General features: G+C 45.5%; 1 protein-coding gene across 1 annotated transcript; it reads left to right on the top strand.

Annotated features, from left to right (window-relative positions):
- Window positions 1–9,134: 9,134 nt before the first annotated feature.
- Window positions 9,135–18,689, top strand: KLF11 (KLF transcription factor 11). Its single transcript, XM_060234011.1, has 4 exons — window positions 9,135–9,359; window positions 11,973–12,233; window positions 13,164–14,139; window positions 14,881–18,689. The coding sequence occupies exons 1-4, from the start codon at window positions 9,153–9,155 to the stop codon at window positions 15,174–15,176; spliced, it is 1,740 nt and encodes a 579-aa protein (XP_060089994.1). The 5' UTR covers window positions 9,135–9,152; the 3' UTR covers window positions 15,177–18,689.
- The last annotated feature ends 228 nt before the right edge of the window (window positions 18,690–18,917 follow it).

Raw genomic sequence — 18,917 nt, 5'->3', positions numbered from 1 at the left:
CACACCCCCTGATGCCAAGTCAGTTGGAACTGCATTCCTGTGCGTTCCTGCTCAAAAAAAGCCCTGATGCCCATGCATAGTGTATAAGTAACTGACCCTCCCATAGGAAGTCAGTTCTAACAAGAACTGTCTTTGCTGTGAACATGTATCTTTTATTTGATTTAAATCAAAGAGGCTGAGTTGATGAGAACTGCACGGAACCTGACAGTTCCCCCCTCTGCTATTATATTCTCACACAACAACCTTTGTAAAATAGTTTAATCTCAGAAAGTGTAAGACTGACCTAACATAGAAAGTGCCTTGCTGGATCAGACCTGTTGTCCATCTAGCGGAGCATTGTATTTCACCCAACAGCCAGCCAGTTGCCCTGTTTCAATGAATTTAGAAAGGTCTGGGTGTATCTCTGTTTAGGATTGCACTGTAAATGCCTTGGGGAGTAGTAAAGGGACTTTCTGAGTATTCTTACTCACATAACAGTGTTAAACCAGCACTGCTCCTTCCCTCTCCTGTATTTTAATGCTATGTTTGGATTAAGTGCTCAAATGCAGTACAAGGCAGTCTGACACAGACTGACCTCCTTTTCAGGATAACGCTTCAGGGAACGTGGCTCATATAACTGCAAGCTCAGAATGCCAGTCCTGGTGGGGGTTTCTTTTTCACTTCCACAGCATGCCAACAACCATTCAAAAATATTTCTCATTTGTAAAGAAACAGCTGTCGCCATTCCTAGTTTCATTTCTATTTGAAAACTGCTGCCCCAGCAGGGCAGGGTGTTCCATTCCGGGCCCTGACCTATTCCCTAGTTTCTAATTGTAGATTGGCTTTGCTGCAGTTTCAAGGGTCACATGGCACGGGAAGCCTCTGAGGCTTTTATTTGTAGTTCAGACTTGTACATGTGGAACCTGAAGGGGTGGGAAAGAAGCAAACTGGAGGACAATATAGAATGGATTGGCAGGCGGTGAAAGGATTAAGCAACTACCTGTACTCTCGCATGATATTTCTGTTCCTGATCACTTTCCTCGAAGGTTGCTTTGGCCTATGGAAAGTAGCAGTTAGGGTGTTACAGGCATCCATAACGTGTTCTCCCTTCCAGTTTATTGATTTGTGCTGGGTTTGATGCTGTAGGGAAATGTGGGGTGTTTTTTTGCTTCCCCACAGTCTTATGGCATTTCTATGTACCTGCACTTTTCTTTACTTTTCCATGATCCTTCCCAAATCTGATTTACTATTATGTTTTGGGAAAGATCACAGGATAGCTAGGCTGGCTGTTGGCAGGGCCACAGCCAGGATTTAACGTTTGGTGGGGAACAGAGGCACAAATTTTTGTTTTGGGGGCCCACTAATAACCCCCGTCTTTGGAGTAAAAAACAAACCAACATCGCTTTCAAGCCTTCAAAACTTCAAGCTTTCAAAGCAAAGCGCAGGAGTGCTCCATCCCAACCGCTGGAACCTGGCACCTCCTGCCACCAGTCTTTGCCCACTCACCTGCTGAGGGGCAATAGTGGACTTCTCTGCCATTGCCCACTCCAACAGGAGGGAAGTGGCCCTTGAGCAGGGGGATGGCAGAAGCCACCATGCCTCCTCTGGCAGCTCCAAGTGTGAGGAAGCAGCAGCAAGCACAAGGAAGAGGTGGCGGCTGTAAGTGTCGGGGCCAAGTGCTTTGCATGCATGTAAGGGTGGAGAGGCCAGGACTCTGTGGGCCCCACTGTAGCTACGATCTCGGCTATTGGGTGGGAAAGTCTGGCATTTCTCAGCCCTGCCCACACAACAGCTATTTTTCTTGCCTCAGTCCCGGCAGCATGGAACCAGGAGACTTTTAAAAAAAAAATCAGCAATTGACAAATTGATATTATTGTATATCAACATGCCCATTGATGTTCTTATTTTTAAAAAACCAACAAATTGGAGAAAGGCATCCCCCTGTAGCTCAGGGTGTGTGTGTTGCCATCATATGGACCAGGGCAGGGGAAATGTGGAAAAAGTGGTGCATGGGAGGCCTTGTTGCCATGAGGGACTGTGGAGTGTGCAATCAGCATCCCTGATGTGGAGATATAACTTCCAGCAGGACCAAGAAGTGTCATCATTGCTCCGAGGGTGATGCTCTAGTGTGCGCTCAAAACTCTATGATAACCATAAAGGATGGTAACCATTGAGTTTGGGGCAAATCCTAGAGGATCACCTGACATGATAGCTTCACTTCCAGGTTGCACCAGAAGTTGTGTCATCATGCCAGGGAAGCTGATTGTGCCCCCCATTTCACTTCCATTTTCCCTGTACTGCCCAGCTGAGTAACAGAAATGGGCAGGAGATCTCCCACCACTAGTGGAAATATGACAACTCTAAAACTGGACAGAACCATGAAGGGTCTGTATAGCTTATGTTACCTTCTCCCTTTAGAGATGTGTGAGCTCTTTACCTTTCTCCTATGTAGAAAGGATGAAAACTCATCCCATATCTTTCACCCTCATGTCCATTACGGTAGATGCTTGTATATCCTGCATGTATGAGCACACATCTGTTTATAAAAAAAAAATCCAACACGTTTAGTTTAAAAATAAAAACAATACATTGATAAATGTGGGGTGAATGTTTGAACCCATGTGTAGTGTAAGTTCAGTTGCCGTTTTTATTAGCTGGCTATTACCTGGATACTTTATAGGGTAAGTGTGACTTTTCTGCGTGAATTATACATGCAAATCAGCATGAAGCAACATTATTTTGAACACAGGGGAATCATGCCCGGGCATAACTCCAAGATAAAAGACGACCAAGTTGTTGATCAGAAATTGAAAACAGAAGCAACAATGTGGAAGAAAGTCAAACAGCAGCGGAGGAAGTAGGATCAATGCCAGTGAAAGAGCTTAATAGAGCTGAACAGCCATAAGCAGAAGTGCTAGATATTTTTAGACTACAATGGGTCATTGTTGTCAGATTTTGAAAGTTTTTTGCAGCAACGAGAAATAGGAGACAATGATTTCCATAGCTAACGTAATGTTTCCATCAAATGATCTATGTTACGGGTTGTTTACTTACGTGCAAGCATGTGTTCCTGCATATGGACTCCCCTAGAAGTATCATATAGCATAACAACATACTGAATTTCAGAAGTGCGAGTGGAACTCAAAGGTTGTTTTTTTAAGCCACTGCTAGGTCTCAGCTGTTATTCGCTATGAAAACAGGCAAGGAAGAGGCAGCTCACTGCAGACTGCTGCTTCTCCCCTTGGCAGCAGGACAGAGGATCATTGCTGTGCTGGTGTCAGAGAACAAGAAAAGCCAAAATAGGTAAGATTTTTTTTAAAAGCCTTTGAGTAGTTCAGTTTTGGTTTTTGAGCAATCTTTTGTTATGGAACAGTGTAGAAAAATGCTACACTGTTCACTCCCTCTTATATCTTGATATAAATGCTGGCATTCTAAGCATCTTTTTCATAATCATAGATGCTAAAGTAGTTTCAAGGAATGTGAATGCAATTTTTTATGGTAGTTTATTTTAAGGTAAGAACCAGTGTTCCCTCTAAGCTGAGTTAGTGTGAGCTAGCTCACAGTTTTTTAGCCTCTGGCTCACACATGTTTGTCTTAGCTCAGGAAGGATGGCCCTAGAGCACATTAACTTACGCAGCAGCCATATCACTTCCTCACAATTTTAACCCCAGTAGCTCACAAGACTCAACAGCTTAGAGGGAGCATGGGTAAGAACTTGCATGTTCATTGCATTTTCTTCATTTTCCTTTGACCAGATAGCTGTTCTTCTCTTCAACCTCATCCTGCCCTTTGCCTCCTCAAGTGGAAAGGAAGAGCTTTTTTCTCTTGTTATGGTTTTTGTCATGGTTATGGTTTTCTCTTGTTATGGTTTTTGTCTCCTCAATATGTACAGTTGTCATTTTGTGTGAATAGGCAATGCAGGTATTTTCAAACTTCAGTGCACACATCAAAAACTTGGGTTTGGGTCTATATTCATGTATAGTGAACCTAAAAAAATATGCTTGTCGCTTTATTCACACAAAATGGCAATGACACATATGTGAGGCAGGAGTACCAAAACTGTAGCAACCGAAAAGGTCTTCAAGTTTAGACATAGCCAATGTGCTTCCTTCTTCCAGGTCCTCCTTCTCTACTCACTGCAGTGTTCTCCAATGTCTCCAAGAGATATCTGAGAATTGAGGTGCAGAGAATAATTGATCTCTGTGCAGTAAACTCTGAGATCCCTCCAAAATCTTTCCTGAGGTCAATCAAGTCTTCTCTGCATTTAACAAATATAAATTTCCCTCAAAAGCATGTCTATAAAACAGTGGTCAGACACTTAATTTGGATAAAGCTTTCTGATCACTTTGCCCAGCTGGTAACAATAGTATAAGAAGGCCCTTTAAGATGACTTTTTAAAAAGTTATGTAAGAATAGTGATTAATTTTGTTTTTGTTTTGGCCCTATGTGCATTATTTCTGACTCACTGGGATTGATGCAATCATCTTGGAAGATGCTAGTGTCCTCCAAGCAGTCCTTTTCGATGATTCCTGGAAATTCAGTCACGGGACACACGTGGACTCAAAGCTACAGTGCAGTGAGGAGGAAGAAGGGGAAATCCCGCTTCTGCAAAAATAGTTCCACTGATCTAAGAGGGAGGAGGGACAAGTTCACCTCCTTCTCACCACACAGGTGCTGGGACTTTGGACATCAACTTTCTAGCCACTGGGACTGCTGGAAGCAAGGGGGACATGACAAAAATCCATGTTTCTTGTGCTGGCAGATAATGGCTGTATCTAACCCATTGCTTCACTTGGAGAAAAATTATTTTGGACGTTTTTATTGCCTGTTTAGCATTAAAACATCATGGATAATCTTGAGAGATTTTACAAATTCTGGAACTCAATATCCATATAAATAGTTCAGCATATGCCACACCTCCTTGTATGACATTGGTGAGAAGTCAACAGATAAGTAGCAACAACTAGAGATAATTGTGAAAACTTCGTCTTGACAAAGGCACAGAAGAAAATTCATTCTCTAAAACTTGGAGGGTTTTTTTAAAGCCTCACTTTGTAAGTATTTTCCTGGCTTCAACATTTAAAGTCAGAAATGTTAGTGAGGGTTCATTTGATGTTTATTTTCTTACATGTCTGACTTTGTCATTCTTGATGTTGTTTTCGCTGAATAATTTTTCTTTTGTACATAGGAATATTCCTAAATTTTGTCTTGGAAAATTCAGAAGTTCTAACCTATTCTTCAATAAACACCAACCCACATAGTTTGACTCTACTTGGATTATAATGTTTGAGGTGGGGAAGATGATAAAAGTTGGAAAGAACGGGGTGCTGGATAGAATGTGGTTTTTAGATGGGATCATCTTGGTTTCAAGCACCATTCTGCCATGACACATACTGGGAAAGTCTCATTCCTCAAAGTTATTTTAAGGATAAAGTGTGGAAGACAGATTTGTGTATGCTATCTTGAGTTTTAGTTGAAACACAGTACTTCTAACCAGGGCTTTTTTGTAGAAAAAAACCAGCAGGAACTCATTTGCATATTAGGCCACACACCCCTAATTTCAAGCCAGCCGGAACTGCGTTCCTGTGCATTCCTGTTAAAACCCTCCCCTGCTTCTAACTCATTATGGCTATTAAATATCTTGGCTAAATATGTGATTCCTCATTTTTTTCACAGGCAGCAGCTTATTCAGTTGAAGTAATGTATGGCCTCTGTATTATTTTTGATTATATAAGAATTCTACAAATCACTTTTTATTATTTATTTATTGAATTTATATCCTGCCCTTTCCACAAGCAGGCTCAGGGTGGGTAACATCAGGTTACATTAACAGCACAATCCAGAGAGGGGGCGTGGAAAGTCTTTTGGGAGCAGACGAGCTGCTACGTGGGCACAGGAAGGGTGTGCGCCAATGTACGACTAGTGCCGCCACAGTGGAGGGGAGTTACATGGGCGGGGGGCCGCCCGAGCACTGCTACGCCTGAGGGCAGTGACGCCTGAGGGCTGCACCCGAGTGCGGGCGAAAGTGAGGCGGAGCGCGGCATTCAGGCAGAGAAGGGAGTGGAGTTGGAGGCGTGGCCAGGCTTAGGCAGCTTCCTGAGCAGTTTGGCCCATGACACGCACCCCCCCCCCCAAGAGGTGCAACGTCACGCCGGCAAAAATAGCAGCATGTCCCATAGGTACTTGTTGAAACCAAAAACAAAGGTTGCCTTCGCTGCTGCGAAAACTCGCAAACGCCTTAGGGAGCGGGGTGATTGTCTCACCAATCCCCTCGCGCCTCGGCCTGGCAAGCCCCCTCCCCGGCGCCCAATCGCGCCCCCCCTCCTAGAAATACTTTTGCTCTGCCTCGCACAACTCAGTTGTTAGGGACAGGTTCGTGTGGCGGGAAGCTCTGCCGGCGAGCTCCCGGCCATACAGACTTAGAGTGAGGGATCGGGCAGGTGACACATGGTTGCTTTGACAGTATCTTTGACTTGCGAACCTCTCTCTCCCCTGGGGCTAACTGCTCTTGTTTCCAGGTCTCCACAGGTCCCGAGCTCCCAGAGGCTCTCCATGCAAGGACTGTCGCCCATGCGTGGGTGAGTTCCACTGTCCCCCCCCCCCGGCCTCCCCTCGCTCTTGACCGCTTGGTGTGCGAGCGTCTCTGGCACTTGAACCAGGCAGTGGACTCCAGCAGGGGGCATTTACTGACCCCGTTCCCCTGTGCTGTCGCCTGCTCCCTTCCCTTGGTCTGCCCTCTGCCGCATTCCCAACCCCTGGAAGGGCAGGGTGTGTGTGTCTGTGGCAGCTGCCCCAATGCGGGGAGGTGGGTCAGAGACTGTCCCTTTAAGAGAGCGCCTGGCTGAAATGCAGTCTGCTCTTCCAGCCGCCGCCCCTGCAGGTACTCTTGATCTCTGTCTCCGTTTTGCAGGTGGGACTCCAACACAGAGGCTTCCGTGTGTGTCGCTCCACTGCCCCCCACTTCCTCAGCTGTTTCTGACTGCCGCTCTGAATGGAGTCCCTCCCACAGCGAGACTGCCCAGCACACGCCAGGGAGACTGTTGCAGTTTGTTTCGGAAAAATAAAGTCTGAGCTGTGCCCTCTGTTGTCTCTCCTGCTTGGCATCTGCTGCACGTTCCCTGGGCAACCCCCCCCCCATCAGTGGCCTCTCCGAGGAAATGCCTGGGAGGGTGGGCAGACTTGGTTTTGGGGAGGGGAACGGTCTATGAGCTGCCAAGCTGCCCCCCACATGGCTAGGGGAGGGGAGGGGAGTGCCACCCCTCAGTCTGCCCAGGCTGACAGCCTACCTGACCCCACAGGGCTGTTGTGCACAGGGCACTAAGGGGGGGGGCTGATGAAGTGGACTCAGAGTTCTGCGGCTGATGCACTCACACTCTGAGTTCTGCGGCCCCCCGGGGAGGTGTTCAGTGCACATGGCAGGGGGCGTCAGGGCAGCACAGGGGGTCACTGGGGGGGGTGTCTGCTGCTGGGCTGGGGAATTAGGACCTCTAATCTCTTCTTAGAACTTTGGGGAAGAGCACCCAATTAAGTTGATGAGTGGCAGAGACAGGACAAAAGGAAATACTTCCTCATTCAATGAGTAATTAACTGCATTCCTATATTACACCCTTCTAAATCCATTGGCTTCAATTAATTTAGGAAGGAAAGGAAAAGAGGAAAACCCAACATGAGATGGACAAACTCAATAAAGGAAGTAATTGTCTTCATTCTGCAAGACCTGAGGAAGACTGTTCATGATAGGACATTCTTGAGTTCATATTTCACTGTGAATTGTGGAATTCTCTATCAGTGGATATAGTTGTGGTGGCCACTAACACAGATGGCTTTAAAACAGGATTTGGAGGATAGCACAATCACTGGCTACTGACTAGAGGACATCTTCACATTCAAAAGCAGACCTCTGAATACCAGTGCTTTGAGGCAAAATGAGGATGGCCTTGGCCTTCATGTGGTTTGGACTCTAGTATGATGCAGCAGCACATTTTCTTATGGCTCTAAGCCACTCTTTGTAAACTCATCTGTTCTAGTTGCTTTCACAGGGATTCACAGCTGAATGGTTTACAACAGGCCTCTCTACTGTAAGTCTTTCCCTCACACACACTTTTATCATAACGGATAATTCCATGCAAGACACTACATTAGTCTGCTGCAGCAAAGTAAAAGTAACAGGAGTCCAGTTTTATTCAAGATTGAAGGCTGTGTTGTTATGAACTCCACACATCTGACAAAAGAGCAGTCTAATGAAATCATAAGACTGCCTGTTGCCACTTGCATGAAATGAAAGTTTAGCTTTTAAGGTGTCCCAAGACTCCCGAGTCCAGTTAGCACCTTAGACTAACATTTCCAGAATCTGTAACATTCCTTCCTTCCAGGTATATTATCTTTTTAGTCTGCACCATTCACTGCCTAGCTCCTAATTTCACATTTCAGTAGGAACCGGCCTAACAAAAAAAAAGGGAGGGTGGGGGGGGGATGTTTCTTTCCAACCTCCTGTCCCCATCCTCACAACCCCCTCCCTCCCTCAAAATCCTAATTATCATTGGCGCTATTTTATTGCAGAAGACTAAGAGGGGAATCTCGTCAGGAAGGAGATCTGGAAAGTATCTCTGAAGCGGCCAGACCCAAATCGTCACAAGAAAGGGCGCTCATCACGTCGCGCGAGCTTCTCCAATCTCCTTGGTTTGCTTAGAGAGAGCTTAAGGTGGGGCTTCCAGGAGCAGACTCGGCGCTGTTGCTGGGGCCGGGCGAGGGAACTTGGTAGTGTGTGCATGAATGCGCGCGCGGTGATGTCAACTCTCTGTAGCCGCGCCCACCTCCTCTGTGTCTGCCTGTGCGCCTCTCTCTTCCGCGCGCGCGGGCATTCCCTGGCTGGCTGGCTGCCGCTCCCCGACTAAGCCTCCCCGCCCTTTCCCCGGCCCCGCCTCCCCTCTTCTCCTCACGTCGACCTTTCCCCTAGTTTCCAGAGGGAGGCTCGGCTCGCAGACTCGGCGGCAGCCGCCACGAAACGTGCCCACGAGGAGCCTTTCCTGCTGTCCGCCGAGCGAGCACGAGGCAATCACGCTGCCCGAGGGAGGCCATTGGCTGGCCGAGAAGCAGCTCGGCCCGGGATTGGGCGAGGCGCGTCTTTCCTCCTTTTTGCGCTCTCCCTCCCTCCTCTCCAGCTGCCTCGCTGGATGGAGTGTTTTGGTGTGTTTCCTTCTGTGTTTTGGCTGCTCGCCTCCTCTTCCAAAGGGAGGTGTGGGAGGAAAGAGGGAGATAAAGGGAGGGCGGAGGAGGAGGCGGTTCTGGCGCTTGTTGGCTTTGTCACATCGCGGCTGCCTGCGAGAGCTTTCAGCATGCATCCCTCGCCTTGCGCCGACGAGATGGGAGATGCCCCCGCGGTGAGTACCACTTGATGCACGGGGGAGGGGGGTAGAGCGCTGGCACCTTCTTACCACCTTCTTACCACCTCCCGGGGGTGAAGCAGGCTGAGTGGCTCTCCTCCCTCCCTCCCTCCTCTGATCCCATCCGCATCATTTCCCAAGCTGCGAGATGCTTGACGTGAGCTTGCTTTCTTCCCTTTCTTGCAAAGAACAAACCTGCATTTTAATTTTTTTTTAAATTTTGGGGATAAATGCAATTAATGGCTTGCCAAGATGCTCAGAGGATGGGCGATTGAGATGCTTAAGCGTGCCTTTCAAACCCTTGACCTGCTAATCCAGGAAGGATGGTTCAAACAAAGACAGTCCACCCTGAGCCCTTCCCTGGGTCACCTCGATCGTGTGTGGGTGACCCTCTGAATTGGCATAAGGCTGGAGGGGCGTAGAGACGTCTGCTTCTGCCTCTGAGGCTTGGAAGAGTTGCAGGACCGATGCGGTGGGCATCTGTCACTCGCGTCTCTCCCAGGTCCCTCCCGGCTTGGGCGATGGAACTTGGTTGGGTGCAAAGAATTGCAGCTCGCCTTGGGGTCCCAGTTACTCCCGGAGGGAGTCTCCCTTCCCCAGAACGACGTCCTTTGCTGCGAGTCGCCTTTGCTGTCTGTGGTCCACAGTTGCCTGGTAATGACACGAAGCCGAAGCTCCAGCGATTACACCTGGCAACTGTCGCCCTCCGCTCCCAGTAAACGGCCTTCCTCGTAGCTGGGGAGGGTTTGGGGGTGGAGGGAGCTTCCAACAGCCGGGGAGGTTTTCTGTCTTTGTCAACTTCTCCGTTTTGTAAAAGTTGTCCTCTTCCCCCACCCCTTTCCCTCCCTCCCTCGGTGTAGCTCTGGCTTCCCACCCTGGGCGAGTCTTGCGGCCAGATCCAGCGCGCCCTGGGAGCGCATCCAGCGGGGGCTCAGCCCGAGACCCCCACCCACTTTGCTGGGGGGGGGGGCTGTTTTGATGCATGACGTCGCCTCCCTTCTACCACTCCCCCTCCCTCAGCTATATTTGGAGTGGGCGGCAGCTCCGGGTCCCATGAGGTGGGAAGAACACCACCCACCCACCCCCTTCCCTCCCTCTCGAAGGTGGAGCCTCAGCCCCCTCTGGCCAATGCATTTCGAAGCCAGAAGAGGGGCGATCTGCATAGCAGCCCCCCCTCCCGGGCCCACCCCCTGCTCTTCATTTGTTGGTTGTAGAAAAGTAATGAAATGAGCGCGCACAGCCGCTGTCGGGAGTGAGAGGGATGAAAAATAGTGATAATAAATTAGATCTCCACGACTCGAAGCCGTCGGGCCCTTTGGGTGGAACGAAATGGGGAGGAAATTTCCGGCCTCCTTTCTGCCGCCCTAGATTTCCGCAGTCGCTTCTGGTGGTTGTGTGCGCGCCAGCTCAACCGGCTTGCCTCTCTGCAGTGTCTGGGTAAAAGGAGGTGATTTAAGGACATGCTTGCCAGGCTGAGGTTACGTGTCTCCCTGCAGGCCCAACCCAGGCTCTTTAAGCGGGCGCTCGCCTTTTCTTTCAAACCTTATTGGTGCTGCACAGGGGTCGTTTTGTACAAAAATAGGTGGTGGAGCTCATCCAGGGATTGTTATGCAGCTGCAATACTATTCAATGGACAAGGAGGTGGAACTCTCAGAAAGGTTCAGGAGCTGAGCTCCCACTGAATCTGAGGCCTTGTGCTGCAGCTTTCAGTTTTCACCTCGGAGAAAAAGGATTTCAATGAATTGCAAGCCGATGCAGAATAATTTTTTGGATGTCTCTCTGCCCCGACTGCCCCCCCCCTTCCTTTGTTTTATAGGTTTCATATTTTTTAACCCCAAAGAAAATTAATGTTGGTAAATTGTAAGCAAATGTCAAAGCTCCCCCCCCCCCCCAAATGGGCTTCTGCAGTTCTGGGGGTGCAGTGAATGGCATTCACTCCTGTACACCTGGGAAGTCCTGTCTTTGGGGTCATGTTATAAGACTTATGCATTATCAGCATCTACTGCAGGCAGCTCCAGGTAACTCACAAAATGGGATGGGGCTGACTAAAGCTACATCATATGGTACAAAAGCAGCTGCTGTAGATGAAGTAGCCTCAGTCCAATACAAAATAAAAGCATCCTCATGTCTTGGTTTAAGTGGGTTTAAGCATAACATTACATTTATTAATAGTTATAACAAAGGATCACTACAACAAAGGAGCTAAATTGCTGAAATTTTGAAAAGTTAATATAGTGCTGTATGTATGTCTTCAATCATTTGCAGTAAGCTGGATTTTTTTCATACTTTATTGAGTTGGTGGCATACCCTGTGTAATCCAGAAAGAAACCGTATTTCTGTAGAATAATGGAAGCTGGTGACCAGAGTTCTCTTTGAGAATCTCTGCTCTGATTCAGCTCCGCCTGCATGTAAACAAGGTGCTAAATATTACACTAGTTGCCCAAGAAAGTGGATGCACATCTCATTTATCTGGGAAGTGATCTGCATGCATGAGCTTGCTTATGCATGAATATCTCCTTAGCTAGAGCAGGATGTTGATGTATATGATGAGTTTAGGCATATGTTAACTTTTTTTTCGTACTGACTTAACAATTACGGGCTTTTGTCTAGGTTGACATTGTGGACATCTATGAATCCATACGTGAGCGGCAGCGTCATGATAGTGAAAGGTCTACCTGTAGTGCTTTGGAACAGAATGACATTGAAGCTGTTGAGGCACTTGTTTGTATGAGTTCCTGGGGTCAAAGATCACAGAAAGGTGACCTATTAAAGATAAGACCTCTTACACCTGTGTCAGATTCAGGCGACTTTACAATGCACACTGAGCCTACATCTGAGCTGCCCAAGGATTATAACTTCTTATCCACATTGGTAAGAATAACAAAACGATTATGTATGGCATGAATATGAATAGTTTCAAAGAAAAGATTTGTACTTTATTTATTTGACTTGGTAGTCTTTATGACTGAGTAAGAAGCCCTTGGAAGTGACATGTTTTGTTTAATACTGGCCACGCCTCTCCCCCCTGCTTTACCTTATGCGTAATTCTAAACAGAGTTACACTTTTCCATTGAAGTCAGTGTTTAGGATTACACTGTTATCAATTTAAATTGAACTCAATATGAATGTTCTGATGTTATACACAGATAAAACCTATTACTGCATTCCAAGGTTCATGTTTTACATTAGAGCCACAAGCCAGGACAGACTCCAGAGAATGCACTTTATTTCACTAGGGTTAAGTGCACTTACCTCTGTGCTGGATTGTGGTCAGTATGCAAAGATAAACTGAAGGGAAAAAAGAGTTTCACTGCATAGTTCTCTTGCCAGAACAAAACTGGACAATCCAATCCAGTTACTTTGGAAATATTTGTAATAATAACCAATCAATACAATCGATTTCTCTCGAGTTTTACAATTATAAATGCATGGTGAAAAGAGCACTGGTGCTTAGTTTTTGTTATCTAGAAATCCAACAAATGTGACGCAGTAATGCAATCCTAGAGCTTGCCTTTCTCTAAACTGATTGCATCCTGTGTTCCCTCTAAGCTGTGGAGTCTTGTGAGCAAAAATTCTACTTTGTGAGTTACTGGCATTAAATTTGTGAGGTGCTGCATAAATCAGTTTGCTCTGGGGCCATTTTCCTAGAGACAAAAATGTGTGAGCCAGAAGCTAAAAAATCATGAGCTGGCTCACACTAATTCAGCTTAGAGGGAACACTGATTGCATCTAAAGTAGTGGTGTTTTGATTTTGGTCTGCTGGTACTGCTGTAACATCTTTTCTTTGTTTTCAATGCCCAGTGTATGACTCCACCGTACAGTCCAGATTTTGCTGAGCCATCCATCTCAGCACTGCTCTCTTCCCAAGTCACTTATTCAAAATCGAGGACCATAATGGCTAATTCACCTGCCTGCCTCAGCACTCCTCCTGGCTGTGCTCCTGCTGCAGCCCAGCCACTTGCCCTGAATTTGGAGAGGCAGTCCAGCCAGAAGCCAGCAAGGGCTGACCAACCTGTTCCTCAGCTCTGCAGGGCCATGGCGACCAGCGTGATCCGTCACACGGGGGACAGTTTTGCTTACTCACGCATTTCTGCCACACAAGGGAAAGCAGAAACAATATCAGGCGACAGCAGTTCTGGAGATCGGCATGAAACACAAGACCAGAGACATCGAAAAGTCTTACAGGATTCTGATGCTGCCGACACCTTAATTTATCACCCTTCATCAGTAAATGAACCTTGTTTGCACAGGTCAGGTTGTAACACTGCAGAAAAAGGACAGGAAATGCCGCAGACTTCTATCCCAAAGAACTGTGAGAAGGACGCACTGCAAAAGAGCACCCCTCTTTTGTCTACTCCACTTTCAAATCCCCCAATGATCTGCCAAATGATCCCCTTGAACGGACAAAGAGGTATGGTTCCTGCCTTTCTAAAGCCCTCTACTCAGATGGCAGCAGCGGTCAAGCCCATCTTACCCCACACAGCCCCAATTTCCCAGCCTCTTCTAATGGGACCTTCTATGCCTCAGGGGACTGTTATGTTGGTTCTTCCACAGGCGGCCGTTGCTCAGGCACCACCGTGTCCACAGACTGTGTTGTCTGTTGGAAACACCAAACTCCTACCCCTGGCTCCTGCTCCAGTTTTCATTGCCTCAGGTCAAAGCAGCGCACCTTTAGTAGACTTTTCTCGCCGGAGAAATTATATTTGCAACTTTCCTGGCTGCAGGAAAACCTACTTCAAAAGCTCTCATCTCAAAGCCCACCTCCGTACTCATACTGGTAGGTATGGAAGAGAATGGGTATTCTGTGTTTCTTTAAAGATTGTCCAGTAACATTAGCTGAATATGGAGCTGTTGGTAGTGTGCAAGGAGTAGCGTTTGTTTTCCCTGCTTGGTAGGAAAATCAGTGTTCTTCAGGAACACAAAGATGACTCCAGTCATTATGAATCAGTGGTATAAGCAAGCTGGTTGACTCTTAAGTGAAAATAAGGCATGGACAGTTAATGGAGGTGCCATTTGCTGTCACTTTAGAGGAATAGGGTTCAACAGGAGGGTGATTTTATGAGATAGATATCCTATTATTTTCTTTGGGAGACAGATATCCATTGATGCTGGTGGAGCAAACCTACCTGTCTGTGTTTTTATTGTAAAAATCAAGTTCCTTGTCAATACGTCTTGAGAAATGTTGGAAAACAAAAAAACCCTGACTCTTTCTAGAGAGATGTTTGTTGTTTTTTTACTTCCTGATTTGGATAGGAACTGTGTGCGGAATAGTAGCTGCATTTAACTCAGAACTTTGGTTCCAGCAAAACAATTCATATTGTAGTGTTTAGTGTTGGATCCCAACAATAATTTCGGGGAGGGGCAGTTTCCACCAATCATACCCCTCAGCATGTTCCTCAGCATCCCCACTCCCTGAGGAGCAGCATTTCAGGAGGGAGGGTCTGAGCCTTACTCTCCTTGATAAAACCAGCTGTCTTGTTCTTGACTTCTCTTTTCTTTCTTCCCCCTCTCCTTTCAGGAGAAAAACCTTTCACTTGTAGCTGGGAAGGCTGTGATAAAAAGTTTGCCCGCTCCGATGAACTTTCTCGGCACCGCAGAACCCACACAGGGGAGAAGAAATTTGCTTGTCCCGTCTGCGACCGCCGCTTCATGCGCAGTGATCACTTGACAAAACATGCCCGCCGTCACATGACCACAAAGAAGGTACCCAGCTGGCAGACGGAGGTTGGCAAACTGAACAGAATTGCAACAGTGGAGAAACCTAGAGGCGAGGGCACTTTGAGCATGCTCCTGCCTATGTTGTCTTCAGGTTAATAGGCCTGTTTTTGGAAAAATAGACATTCAAGACTCAAGTTGGATAGCTCAAAAGCAGCTTTGACTGATTTCCTAATGTCTATTAATGGTTGTTTTATTTTGTATTGGGGAGGGGAAACACTGTAATGTTTTCTATTCTCTACCTGTTCTCCGCCCCCCCTCTTTAGTTTATGTCCTATTTAATTGTTGAGGACATCCCTTCCTTTTGTTGTCCTTTTCTTTTGTACCAAGCTTTAGAGCAGTCACCAGCACTTCAGGAAAGCAAAACTTTTTGGGGAAGGATGTTGGCAATGGACTTTAAAAAAACAACCACTTTATCTTCATTTGAGTAACAGTGGTTAATGAAAAGTGAAACAGGGTGGTTTTTTAAAAAAAAACAATTTTGAAAATACAAGATATTTTGTATTTGTCCAGCTGCAACCTGGTTTCACAATCACCATTTGACAAGAGTGATATAGATGGTCAGGCTCACTGTGGGAAAACTGCTTTTTTTTTTTTTTTGCTGAACCAATTGAATAGTGATGATCTCACTATGACTGAACTGCAAGTCTAGCACCTGAATCTGCCTTTGGATGCCTGCCCTGTGATAGTTTAAGGCAGAGCCATTGGTTCCCTTGACCAGAGAGAAGGTGTGGTAGGGATTGTATGAATGATGAATACATGAGGCTTCCTCAGGACCAATTTAAATTTGACACAGACTGCATGTGCAGCTCAGCTGTCAGGGTATTACCCACATGGTCACTCCATACAGCCAGCATCCCATTCCAAAACTTGTGGCATGCGCATAAAAACAATACCCAAAAGACTGTTGGCGTATGTCCATTAGCATAGATGGAAAGAACCTTTTAAATGTGACAACAGCTGTATGATGCTCGTACATAAGGTATGTCTTGTGGTAAAGTTACATGCAGCCACCCACCGTGTTCTCTAAACCAGCTTTAGAAGATTAAGGGCCAGTCTGGATGATGTCATCCCCAAGGGGCATGCCTCCATTTTGTAGAGCCTTGGAATGCCTTTAAAGAGTGCTGCAGGGCCCCAATTCTGATAGGAACAGCCATGGTGCAGCAGGAGGCAGGGGCACACTTTTTTGACATCAAACAAGTGGCACACTGCAGTGGTCCCAGTCAAAGTTGGACCCCTGCAGCAGTCTTCAAAAGACATTCTGGGACTCTACAAAGTGAGGTGTGAACCCAGGGGTGGCATCTCATCTAGTCTGACCCTCTGATTCCAAGGCTTTGGTTGCATTTTGCAGGTCTTAACTGGATAGGTATAATGCATCAGATTACTGAGATGATAATTTGTTTTTTGTTTTGAACAAAGGAATGACTTGTAACTTGGAAGTGCCTTCTAATCTTAGCTCAGTGCAGATACCTTTAAGAAGGTTAGTGTCTGTCACAAATACCTAGAGCACAGTCCTGCTCAACAGTTTTATATCCCAACAGGATAATGGAATATATGCATAAATCTCTCCTTTAGATATACAAAACAGGGTGTAAAAGTGTTCAAGTTTGGCAGAACTGTGCCCTCAGACAGTAGCAAAAATGTAAAGAAGGTTAAATGAAAAAAACCCAGCTATATAATGAGTGATCATAATGACCTATATAAAGGGGAGGTGACTTAATAAAACTTTCATTATGACACACAAACTAACTGGAGATTCGTCAGTATACTGTCACAGAGGGTTGAAATAATTGCCATCTTGAATATTCTATGGGAGATGAGCAATGCAAAATGAGACATTTACACCCTTGGAATAACTCTGCATAGGATTGCACTGCTAGTCAGCTGGTGCTCTTTCTGTAACACTTTGCTTTAAAATGAGAGTGGTTTATAATGCTTGTAAAACTCTGCAAGCCCCAGTAATAACCTGTTCTAGAACAGCAGTTTATCTCTCTTGGAAGGGGCCAGTTTATCTCTCTTGGAAGGGGCCCCAAAAGTCCTTAGCTTTCAAAGAAAACCAATTTATATCTTACTATGATATAACGTGTGATTTTTCTGCATTGTAAAATGAAATGCAAGACTAGTAATTTTTGTAGGGCTGATGTTTCTTATCTGTTTTTAGGGAAGCATGAATTGTGGGATACACGGACCACTGAGCTACCCTCTCAAATAATCACTAAAATTTTACATACATATTTTTGATCAGGATGGAAAAAAAGTCTTAATGATGTGAAAGGTGTGTGTACATGTGCCTGCCTAAAACATCTGATTTTTCATTAGCATTTAAAATTAAATAGAGCTCTAATTAATTGTTGTATCAGACCATTATTAAGCCAAAATTGCATTCATGTACTTTCTTGGTGTTCATCTGAGACAATGAGAGTTGAATGACAATACATTGGGATATAAATGGTAGAATCATAACATGGAAGCTAAGATTCTTAAAGCTTACACTAGCATAACTGTCATCAGATCTAGAATAATGCTAGGCAAAGGTGGTGTTTAGGCTTGCTGGTGTTTTTACTGGCCTTGCTGCTGTGCCTCTGACAGCAGTTTTTTATCTGCAGAGGTTTGGGAAGAGAATCTTACCCAGTCACTTTATCTTCATGCTTTACTTTCTTGCCAAGAAAAAATAATTGGTGGCTCTACTGGTGTAATATCACGAGTTTGTGAATTTGCAATGATAAGTATGCCTGTCCTAAGCGTGTATCTGCTGGTCCACTTATTCTTGAGTGTGAAAGGCCTCATTTTCACTAAACAACCATCTTCTCTCCTTTTTTTAAAAAAAAGGTAATTATCATGGGTGTATCAATTAAGCGTTGTCGTAAGTTGTTAGAATCTTGGCATGTATTTCTGTTTCATGTATTATAAATGGGATTCCTTTGAAAGAATGTTCAGCCAGGCTGTGTACCTTGTGCCCACCAAGCCTAGTGCAGCCATGAGCCATGGGTTGTGGCCCATCAGGTCTTTTGCAGACCATCCTGCTTTAGCAGTCTCCAGCAGGCAGCCAAACCAGGCAGCCTCCTGAGCCCCTGGTTGGCTGGTGGGCCTGAAATTATGCAAGTTTGAGTTAAAGGCTATAAAAATGGCACCTTGGTATATGCATATTTCCTTTACTTCTATTTATATAAAATTCTTCAAATTTGATAGTTTAAGAACCAGCACAACTATGGGATCACTCAAACAGAACAAGTCAGTGGTCATAATGATTTTCCATTTTATGCTCAGTTAATTGAAAATAATAAGAGTGACACTTGTTCAGTGCTGAGTGGCACTAAAGAACTTTGAGGAGGTAAATGTAAATGGCACAAATGTGGTGTGTATAACCAGATTTAAACAGCATAGTCAGACTGGAGCCACTGTCCCTGCTTTTGTCCCCCACTGTGCAGTATGCAGGTCACAATACACTGTTGCAAAGAAGTTACCTGAAATCAACAGATTTCCTTTGTGTACTTGAGAGCCAGATGTCACTGTTTCCCAAAAGTGTCCTGATTATTAGCTATCTCTGATTTTAAGACTATGGAAAACTATGTTCAGTGTAGTAAATATATTGTGCCTAATATTTTATATAAATTGTTTGCTTCATTTTTTCAGTGTTTATTGTATTATGTGCAGAAAATAATCATGCCTTCTAATTGTAAAATGGTCACCTCACATTATGATAAAGCAGCCAATTTGAGCTACCTACAGAGAAGGCAGGGGTTTCTTCATTCTCTAATGAACTCTGGGTATTCAGAAAAATACAACTGTGTAAGAGAAAAAAAGACACCACCACCCCCTTAACTTGATGAGGCCTGCACA

The sequence above is a fragment of the Heteronotia binoei genome, chromosome 1 (assembly GCF_032191835.1).
Source record: "Heteronotia binoei isolate CCM8104 ecotype False Entrance Well chromosome 1, APGP_CSIRO_Hbin_v1, whole genome shotgun sequence".
NCBI classification, from domain to species: Eukaryota; Metazoa; Chordata; class Lepidosauria; order Squamata; family Gekkonidae; genus Heteronotia; species Heteronotia binoei.
Note: the sequence above shows the minus strand (reverse complement) of the source record. Positions and strands in the feature narration are given on the sequence as shown.

Coding starts and splice junctions, on each gene's coding strand:
- KLF11 (XM_060234011.1), top strand. CDS start 9,153: ATGGAGTGTTTTGGTGTGTTTCCTTCTGTGTTTTGGCTGCTCGCCTCC. Junction 9,360..11,972: donor AGATGGGAGATGCCCCCGCG/GTGAGTACCACT, acceptor GCTTTTGTCTAG/GTTGACATTGTGGACATCTA. Junction 14,140..14,880: donor CCACCTCCGTACTCATACTG/GTAGGTATGGAA, acceptor CTCTCCTTTCAG/GAGAAAAACCTTTCACTTGT.